General features: G+C 40.4%; 1 protein-coding gene across 1 annotated transcript in view; it reads right to left on the bottom strand.

Annotated features, from left to right (window-relative positions):
- Positions 1–3556: 3556 nt before the first annotated feature.
- TBC1D8B (TBC1 domain family member 8B) overlaps positions 3557–11207 on the bottom strand; it is a 151285-nt gene continuing 143634 nt past the window's right edge. Inside the window, exons 20-21 of the mRNA XM_030209579.1 lie at positions 7942–8039; positions 3557–5045 (exon numbers count right to left, since the gene is read on the bottom strand). Coding sequence (XP_030065439.1) covers positions 4632–5045; positions 7942–8039 — 512 coding nt within the window. The 3' untranslated portion in view covers positions 3557–4631. The remainder of the gene's footprint in view (positions 5046–7941; positions 8040–11207) is intronic.

The following is an 11207-nucleotide window of genomic DNA, read 5'->3' as shown; positions in this document are numbered from 1 at the left end:
AAAAAAACCTCAAACGATCATAGCACAGGAATGTGCTGTAATGCTATTTCAAAACATAACTACGAACCATAGACCTATACATTATCATAGCTAATTTACAAACTTTGTAACTGGGCTTTACAATAAATGATTTATACAATTTTGATATGTATTTAAATAGTTATGGTATCTTTAATGCCTTTTTATTTACAATTTTTTAGATGTAGTGGCAGTTTTAAGTATTTTTTTGGCATGTAATTAACATTTGATATATGGTAATTTTATTTTGGTTCTAAATTTTATACGTTTGGGGCTGCACACTTTTTTTTTTAATTAGTGTTCCAATAAGTTATATGTTTTTAACACTATTGTTAAAGACCTATGCATACACGTTTTAGTTATATTTAGTGTGTCTAGGTATACTGGTGTCCAAAGGATTAACAAGAAACAACCTCCATGGGGATCAAAGAAAAAAACAAAGAGAAGAGGATGACACAACGATTTCCAAACCAGTAGAGCTGAAAGATAATTTATTGAAGCCCCAGAATAAGATCTGACATGGGCTGTGTTTCGGTGGAGACAGTCACCTGCCTCAGGGGTCACAACAAACACTCTAGAAACTACAGTGTGGTATCTGGTGCAACTACTGAATTCTTCACAAGAGATCAACAGAGCACTGCTCACTAGTTTGTAGTGTGTAGAACTAAACCTAATGCCAAAATCACCTGATTGCAGTGGTGATTTTGGTGCTTGTTTTAGTTCTACACCCTGTGCATTAGTAAGCAGTGAAAAATTCAGCAGTTGTACCAGATACCACACACATGGGCCGATGATCAGAAGCAAACACAGGCGCTAGAGGCTATTAGCGCCATACTAGTGCCCCATGATCAGAGCCCCGAGCACATGAAACAACACGCATGCGGGTTCTGACCGCAACTACAATGCAAATGCATGCTAAACATATTCCTCCCCAATGATCAGCGGGCAGCGCGTCAAACATTGGTGCGCTGTCCGCAGCAAATCTTATGCCAGCTTGGAGCTGGTGTTAGGGTTTGCAGGCTATTGGGAAGGAATGGTGAGTCCAGCGTGCATTCACATGCCAGCAGGCCCCCCATTCCCCCCAAGACAGCTCCCGCACAACAGGAGCATAGTAGATGACGGCAGAGAAAGACCTGCATGGTCCATCCAGTCTGCCCAACAAGATAAACTCATAAGTGCTACCTTTTGTGTATACCTGACCTTGATTAGTATCTGCCATCCTCACGGCACAGACCGTAGAAGTCTGCCCAGCACTAGCCCCGCCTCCCAACCACCAGCCTCACCCCCCCCCCCCCCCCCCCCCCACTGGCTCTGCCACCCAATCTCCGCTAAACTTCTGAGGATACCTTCCTTCTGAACAGGATTCCTTTATGTTTATCCCACGCATTTTTTTAATTCTGTTACCGTTTTCATCTCCACCACCTCCCGCAGGAGGGCATTCCAAGCATCCACCACTCTCTCCGTGAAAAAGTACTTCCGACATTTTTCTTGAGTCTGCCCCCCTTCAATCTCATTTCATGTCCTCTAGTTCTACCGCCTTCCCAACTCCGGAAAAGGTTCGTTTGCGGATTAATACCTTTCAAATATTTGAACATCTGTATCACATCACTCCTGTTTCTCCTCTTTGGTTTTTAGGTATATTGGCGTAAATTTGTTGTATTAAATATCTTTTTTGTTTAAGTAATTTGTTTACTGCTTATTTACAAAGTTATGATTTTATTTACCTTTTTTTTTTTTTTTTTAGTATTTTGTCATCTGGTGCATATTTGTTGTATATATTGTGAGGAGCAAAGAAACTACAAAGCCCAGAAGGCAGTGCAGCAACAGCAGAGGGATCAGGTGAAGGGAGAGGATTCTATGCAAGAAAGGGAGGAGCCAGGGGGGGTGATTGGGAAATGGAATCAGATGTGGGAGGGGAGGAGCCCCTAGATCGAGAGGAAGGGGAGGAGAGAATGGAACTGGAGGAGGTAGAAGAAAGAAAGAATGAGGAGGAAATGGAAGTACTGGTGGAGGGCTCTTAAAGTGAGTTATGAACTGATCATGGGAGAGTGAATGAAGACTTGGTGGACTGACCCGGTGGGTGGATGCCAGGAGGATTTGTGCTGACAAATGAGGGAGGTGGGTCATTAGGTCTAAGAGTGAGAAAGTGACTTAGACCATATTGCTGTTGAATTGAACTGTTTAATTGCATTTCTAAGCTGAACTGTGCTGAAAGCAGTGCTAAACTGAACTGTGCTTGAAAGCAGTGCTAAGCTGAACTGTGTTGAAAACAGTGCTAAACTGAACTGATGAGGAAAACATTGCTAAGCTGAATTGATGAGGAAAACATTGCTAATTGAACTGAGATTGTGGAAGCAGTGTTCCTAACCTATACTACAGGTGAAAACCTAATTGAACCAAGCTGGGTGGAGAGCTTGGTTCAAGGTGAGCTATACTGAGCAGCATAATTGGAGCGGAGCTGAAAGAGCTGCAGTTGGAATCCCGTTTTCACTGAACTGTACAGGAGGATTTGGAAAAGAGAACTGCAGTGAAAAGACACTGATTGCAGACCGTTAAACCTGAGCGTGGATGGTGTGGGGTGCTGTGAAGGAAGAGACTGTGAAGGAGTGGCGAGGATACAGCGAGTGATCCTGACAATATACATTTTTTGTAATTAATTTTTTTTATATATTGTTAGTTGGATATGTGCTTAAGTAATTTGTCTACTGCCTCTTTACAAATATTTATGATTTTATCACTGCCTCTCTCATTATTGTGTTATTTATGTCTATATTTTAAGTTGAATGTTTTGGCCTTCTTTTAGATATGTTTTGGACTCCTGACACAGGCCATTACGTCAAAACATTGCCCGTGTTGAGTCCTTCATTATTTTATTTCAATAAAGGATTACTTTAAATGTTTTCATTGCATACTTCACTGTATGTATGTGTGGTTGTGTGTCTTCCATGGTTTGGTATTTCATTCTTAGATGTTACATTATAATACAAATTTTTTAAATCTGTACAAGTTATGGATATTGCCCACCTAGATAATTGGAATTCAAATACATATTAGTCACGATACTCCCAATAAAATAAAAACTTTGGTTCCTTGCATTAACTCTGGGGCCAGCCAGAATATCATCCCTATCCAAAAGCAGGTACTGATATGGAGGCCTGAAAAGAAACAGCTTGAGCATATTCTGCACCAGATGCTGGTATTTTTATTTGCCTCGCTGGTGCACGTAACAGAAATACTATTTGTCCTTTATTGTCTGTTTCTCACCTTGATTAGTACATATAACGACAAACAGCATGCCAAGATGCTAACTCCTTGCCTCTCATACATGAAGCCTGTCTAAGTTCTTTTGCCCATTCTGCGTCTATGGGAAAAGACCTTCCTGAATCAGTGCCAAACTGTTCCGAATTAACGACATCATATCCACTCATATAACAACTAAATGCAAAATGAAAATGGAGAATGAATAACACAGCAGTTACTAATTGAGGGATTTACAGAGATTCGGAGGACGCTCCTCTTGTTAAGAACTAAACAGGTAAAGCCAGGGCCCAATATTCAGCTGGCGGCAATCAGCGTTTTGCTGACTGCCATTAGTGTTATGCCTGGAAATTTAATACCAGACCGTGTCCAGGCTCCGGCATTGAATTTCTGGGTTTGTGGAACCGGCTAACGCATAGCCAGTGTGATATTCAGCATTTCACCGGCTATAGGGCACCACATAAAAATAGTACCGGCTTTTATACAGTACTGTTTGTGCAGTTACCTTGCCCTGTTAAGTGCTGAACATTGGCACTTAACTGGTCAAATGCTGACTCTGCCCCTGGAACACCCCCAAAACAGATGGTTTTGACATAGGAACTAACTGGACATTTTCAGCAGAGCTAACCAGTTAAGTGCCACTGAAAATGACCGATTAGCCCCGAACAGTTGATGTAACCTTTCTAAAGCTGTTTCTGGACAGTTACATCACTTTGAATTTTGGCCCAATAGTTATTAATAGTTTAGTACAGTACTTCTCAGTTTTCTTCTGGAGGCACACCTTGCCAGTCAAGCTTTCAGGATCACCACAATGAATATGCATGAGACAGACTTGAATACATAGATTCTCCCATATATGAAAATCTCTTATGCATATTCGTTGTGGTAATCCTGAAAACTGGACTGATTAGGTGTGCTTCCAGAAGTTGAGATGCACTGATTTAGTGCACTTGAAACTGGCTAACAGCAAAATATTTGCATTTTTCAACACTATGTGCATACAGAAGACATTTTTATGTTCCCATCAAGTGAACATTTCTTGCATACCAGCCAATAAGCATTAGAATGATGTCTTTTGGCTGTTTGTAAAATTTTAACACACAGCGTATAGAACAAAATAAGAGTAGAGTTTGATTTTTCAGTCATTCTGAAATATGTCAAAATATGTGAAGAATATAACATATAGTGTGATTGGGAACCAAACTACTTTTCTTTCTTTTTACCATCCGTTAAAATTTAATTGTCCAGTAATCTCCCTGTAACATAAGAAATTCACTGATCAGTAAACCAATGTGAACCACAACAGCAGAAGTTTATAAGTTTGTATTGTGGACATGATAGATATTATATGAAAACTATATTCTTCTTCTAGCCCTTAACTGCGAGGTTTTAGCATGTTCCAACTTTGCCTTTAAGTCTGTGGATTTTTCAAAAAATCTCACCACTGCTGGTTCATTTAATAAGGAGGCCAGAATCTGTTCAAATGCAAATGACCACTCATGGTCTTCTTTGGGAGGAAGCCCACTTCTTGCTGCATCACCATGCTGTGTTGCATTGTTCTCTTGCATTTGGTCTATGGCCTCTGCACCTGAATCTGCTACAACAGGCTTGCTTTTGGATGGCAAGGTGGGGCTTTGAAGTTTTCTGCCTACTTCTTCCATTTTCAGCAGAAGGCTGGTTACAGCCGCTATGGCTTGATACAGCAACTCTTCCTCAGGGTCTCCATGAAATAAGTTGAATAAAGTCTTTGAGAACTGAATAAAATGAGACTGAAGAGGAGACAAAATGTTGAAAACACAGATGTAGTGAATCATATATTAAAAAAACCACTTTTATACTTCAATTTCTTTGCATTGTTAATCTTTTTCTAAAAATGAGTGATCAAGAAAGTATGTATATTAGGCTAAATGGAAAGAATAACACTTAGTATGAATACCCTAGTGTGGTATTACTGGGTTAGTTTAGTTAACTATACTGTATTGATTTTAACTACTACTACTTAACATTTCTAGAGCGCTACTAGGGTTACGCAGCGCTGTACAATTTAACAAAGAGAGACAGTCCCTGCTCAAAGAGCTTACAATCTAATAGACAAGTGAACGGTCGGTCCGATAGGGGCAGTCAAATTGGGGCAGTCTGGATTCACTGAACGGTAAGGGTTAGGTGCCGAACGCAGCATTGAAGAGGTGGGCTTTAAGCAAAGACTTGAAGATGGGCAGGGAGGGGGCTTGGCGTAAGATTGAAACAGAAAACTCTTTTGTGGAATGATTCAAAGTATTCAATATTCACAAATATATTATAGCAAATGCTTATACCTAAGGAAATATTTGTTAAAATTATACTTTAGTATCAATTGCATTTTTCACAGTTGCAGGAAAAACTTGTTCTCATCCTGATGTACCACTTTTTTCAAAAGTTATCATTTTTACTTGATCTAAATCTGGGGACAAACCACATAAGGAGAGCCACAGATGTCTGATCTGACTGCTGAAGCACAGCTGATTTTGCCTACTTGGGAAACTGAATAAAAGTACTTTCATCATGAATCATAAGAACTTACATCACTGTGGGGCCCTTTTACTAAGTCATGGTAAAAACTGGCATGTGGCAGTGTAAGCAGTCACAAAAAAGAGGGAAAACAGCATACAAAAGCAACCAAACAAACAGACAAAGTAAACACTGGGCCTTCAGGAATGAGAAAAATGCAATCCTTTATTAATGATGATCATTAATAAAGGATTGCATTTTTCTCATTCCTGAAGGCCCAGTGTTTACTTTGTCTGTTTGTCTGCGGCAGTGTAAGCACATCTTTTGGGCACGCGCCTGGTCAGTTTTTACCGCATCCTGTAAAAAAGGCCTTTTTTTAAGGGGCCGGAAAATGGACATGCGACAAAATAAAAACCAGCATGCATCCATTTTCATACTGAGACCTTACTGCCACCTACTGACTTAGCGGTAAGATCTCACGCGCTACCCAGGCAGTAGGGCATGCAGCATGTGCTCACTGCTATTTACCACCAGGTAAGCACCACGCGGTAGAAAATAGAAAATATTTTCTACCATTTTAGGCATGCGCCAAATTCAGAATTTCCGCCCAGGGAATGTGGTAGCCAGGCGGTAATGCCAATTTGGCATGTGCAGGACGTGTACAAGGACCCACTAGAGCAGTGGTTATTCACACAGTCCTTAGAACGCACACAGCCAAGTCTGATTTTCTGAAATATCCACCACAAATACACATGATATATTTGCATACAAGGAAGGCAGTGCATGCAATCTCTCATATGCATATTCATAGTGAATATCCTGAAAACCAGACTAACTGGGTGTACCCAAGGACTAGGCTGAAAAACACTGACAGAAAATCCCTCTCAATTACTGATATTGCTTTCCTAACACGCTGCCCCTTTTACTAAACTGCGCTAGTGATTCCTGGTGCAGCAATGCCGACAAAGCCCATTCACTTTGAATGGGCTTCGTCAGCATTGCCGTGTGGGAATCACTAGCGCACTTTGGTAAAAGAGATCCATAATCTACTCCCAGGCATGCCCCATTAGTAAGTATATCAAAGGTCAATACACAGTACACATAGGGGTTACCTCTATAAAGTTATATGTGTAAATGTTCAGAATACCAGCATATTCATTTTTGTGCACACATAGTGGAGGAGTGGCCTAGTGGTTAGGGTGGTGGACTTTGGTCCTGGGGAACTGAGTTGGATTCCCACTTCAGGCACAGGCATGTCCTTGTGACTCTGGGCAAGTCACTTAACCCTCCATTGCCCCATGTAAGCCGCATTGAGCCTGCCATGAGTGGGAAAGCGCGGGGTACAAATGTAACAAAAATAAAATAGATACTATTGGAGATTCTACATGGAATGTTGCTACTATTGGAGATTCTACATGGAATGTTGCTATTCCACTAGCAACATTCCATGTAAAAGGCTGCGCAGGCTTCTGTTTCTGTGAGTCTGACTCACAGAAGCAGAAGCCTGCGCGGCCACACTGGTGATCTGCAAAGGGCCGACTTCTACATGGAATGTTGCTAGTGGAATAGCAACATTCCATGTACAATCTCAAATAGTAGCAACAGTGGAGGAGTGGCCTAGTGGTTAGGGTGGTGGACTCTGGTCCTGGGAAACTGAGGAACTGAGTTTGATTCCCACTTCAGGCACAGGCAGCTCCTTGTGACTCTGGGCAAGTCACTTAACCCTCCATTGCCCCAGATACAAAAAGTACCTGTATACAATATGTAAGCCGCATCGAGCCTGCCACGAGTTGGAAAGCGCGGGGTACAAATGTAACAAAAATATGTGCATACATGCCAGATATGCATCCATGCAGTATTCTGTAAATACTAACATATTTATTTTATTTAAATTCTTAACCAGTTATGCTAGTATTTTATAAAGGAAAGTAGGTGCCTACTTCGCTTTATAGAATACGTGTGTGTGTATATATATATATATATATATATATATATATATATATACACACTCACACACATATAGGTGCACTATTATAGAATTACTCCCACAGTGTACAGAATAAGAACTTTTACCTATAACATTTTACTGAATGAATGGCTGGAACTACAGTAGAACCCACAATGTGACAAAGTGATAGAATCTGGAACCATCCTCAACAGAAGGATGATTAGGCTTACCTGATGCATTCTTGGCAAATCCTTGATGCTTTCTTCTTTTTTCACAAGTTCATCTTGCCATTGTTTCAGATATGCCTGAAGATCAACTTTGCCTTTTCCTATTTCAGGAGAAAAATAGTCCTGAATGAAGCAAATTAAACATTTCTCCAGAGTATAATTTTTAATATGATATGATACGATATATGATATGATATACAAATATCTGCTCTCCCCGAAAGCATTATAGAATAGTAAATATGATAGAATAAACTGTTCATTTCAGTAAAACACATATTGATTTAAGACCAGGTGGACTAAAGGCTTTTCCTTGTTTTATTTATCTATGAGAGAGGGAGAACTAAGTTACTTATCTGTAGCAGGTGTTTTCTGAGAATAGCAAGACTTAAATCCTCACCCACAGGTGACATCACTAACAGTGCCCAGGGTGAAAACAGTCAGCAACTTTTCCAGAAGCATTTCAGCCACTCACTATGCATATGTGACTGTTCCTGCCTGCAGCTTGTTGTATAGGACCTCCACTATCTGTTACTAGCTAGTAGAATAAAACCCCTTGGGGAGGTAGGAGTGTTGTAAAGATTGAAGTCCTGCTGTCGTTGGAGAACACATGCTATAGGTAAATGACTGTTTTCTCAGAAGACAAGCAAGACTATGAATCTTCACACACAGGACTCCCAAGCTACAAGCTGCCTTCAACATAAAAATAGGAAAGAACCCAACAAAAGGTGTTGCAGCAGGCAAACAGCAATATTTTTGGTGACAGCAGCCCATTTTAACATTTTGTCTTTTTTGGAAGGCAGCCTAGAACTGAAAGAGAAGGGCCTTGGGGGGGCCGAATAGGATTCTAAACCCCACATAAATCTGGATGACCATCTGGTCAAACCTACTGTTGCATGAGGAGTCCTGACCTACACAGTAGTAGCATGTTAAAAAATGGTCAGAAGTCCATGTTGCAGCTCTGTAATTGTCTTCTTTGGAAGCTGACCTCCAGTGGGCTATGAATCGTGACAGAACCTTCTAGAGTCAGCCCAGTATGGGCATAAGTGAAGGAAATGCCGTCTGCAAGCCAACTGGAAAATGTGTGTTTGTCGATGGCAGACTCCATCCTGTTTGGCTAAAAAAAAAGTTGGGTAGAACTCCAGAAATGCAGCCAAGGCTCTCTTGCAGTCCAAAGTGTTCGGTGAGCTTTAACCTTTATGGGCATTCAGTTTAGGAAAAAATGTAAAAGGATTATTCTATTGACCAAACATGGTAGAACTTAAATAATCCCCCCAAACCCTGGTGAACAATCAACCAAGAATATAATCAAAGTATATCAAAACAGTAAGCAATTGAAAAGAGCTGTAATGCATGACTCCCATAGAGTCCATTCTTTTTTTTGCTTTAAATTCCCAGAAAAAAAGGACCTTCCAGCAACTAGAAACCAATGAGAGTGAACCTCCTCTGCATCCTCCTGAACAAAAACAGACACAATGACACAGCAGGGCAGGTTAGGGACTGGTCTGGAAGAACTCGAGAAAAGAAAATTAGCAGTAAAATCTAATTTCTCCTCCTTCACCATGAACTTAAATTTCAAGACACCAAGTATATATATTCCAAGGTCCCCAACAACTTCAGAATTTTCTGGAAACTAGGTGGCCTATATGATGCTTACTTTTTTGACTAGTTACAGCACATAGCTTTTGCCAAATTAATTTGATCTTGTATTGCCCTCTTTACTTTATTAATTTGGTTGTTCCTATTTTTAATATTAATCACAAGGATTATCAAGATCTATTTCTTTTATATCTTTTATTTATTTTTGGCATTTATACCTCACATTATCTCGAACATATTTGAGTTCAAAGTGGTTTCCTCTTCTTGTAGACTGACAGATTTAACATTTTTCCTGTATATTTATTTGAAATAGGTTTTGTGGTTTTCTTTAATTTGGTTCAATGATGAATTAAAAAAACTCAAAACACAAACCAGGAAACTTGAACGAGCATGGAAAAAAATAAAAGATGAATATACACTCAATGCACGGAAACAAATACATAGAAAATACAAATATGCAATAAGACAAACCAAAAGGTCATACTACAAAACTAAAATAGGACCGGATTACAAAGATCTGAAGCAAGTATTCCAACTCGTAAATAAGTTACTAGACACCACCCCTATCACCACAACCAACACAGATATCCCACCCGCAGACAAACTTGCTAACTACTTTAACAAAAAAATAATAAAATTACGCAGCACACTTCCTCAGCACAACACCGACATCGAAAACTTCATCAACGACCTGGACCTAACCCCTGGTGGATACTCAGCTGACCGTATCTGGACATTTACCCTCCTCACCATTGAATCAGTTACACAAGCGAGTCATAGGTTCGCCAACACCCACTGCAAACTGGATATATGTCCCAGCCATCTACTCAAATCCACTCCCAGCCGCTTCATAGCAGACCTCACATCCCACCTTAACTTCATGCTACAACAAGGTCTCTTCCCCGAGGAACATGGTAACATCCTACCCACCCCAATACCAAAAGACACTAAGAAAAACACAAACGACCTCACCAATTACTGCCCAGTTGTGTCTATCCCACTAGTAGTCAAACTGATGGAAAGCTTGGTGACCAAACAGCTTACGGAATACATGGACAAGTTCTCAATACTACACTACTCACAATCAGGATTCCGCCCCCACCACAGTACTGAAACTGTCCTAGTTACTCTCATGGCAAAATTCAAACAGGAAATAGCCACAGGTAAAAGCATAGTTCTCCTCCAATTCGACATGTCGAGCGCATTCGACATGATAAACCACAATATACTACTAAGACTCCCTGGCAACTTTGGGATTGATGGAAACGTACTTAACTGAATCAAAGTTTTCTAACCACCAGAACATACCAAGTAAAATCAAACTCAAACGTATCACCACTGTGGAAAGCAGCCTGCGGAGTAGCCTAAGGATCACCATTATCACCAATACTCTTCAACATAATGATGATCCCACTGGCAAAGTCCCTATCCAATCGATGCCTCAACCTGTTTATCTATGCAGATGATGTTACAATCTACATTCCCTTCAGACATGACTTAACAGAAATAACCAATGAAATCAACGACGGCCTGAACATCATGGACTCTTGGGCAAATTCATTCCAACTGAAAAAACACACTGCCTCATCCTCTCATCTCAACACAACAAGTACAAACCAACAACCATAAACACCCCCAGGACACACCCTTCCTACCTCAGACAGCCTAAAAAT

The sequence above is a fragment of the Microcaecilia unicolor genome, chromosome 7, assembly GCF_901765095.1.
Source record: "Microcaecilia unicolor chromosome 7, aMicUni1.1, whole genome shotgun sequence".
NCBI lineage: Eukaryota > Metazoa > Chordata > Amphibia > Gymnophiona > Siphonopidae > Microcaecilia > Microcaecilia unicolor.
Note: the sequence above shows the minus strand (reverse complement) of the source record. Positions and strands in the feature narration are given on the sequence as shown.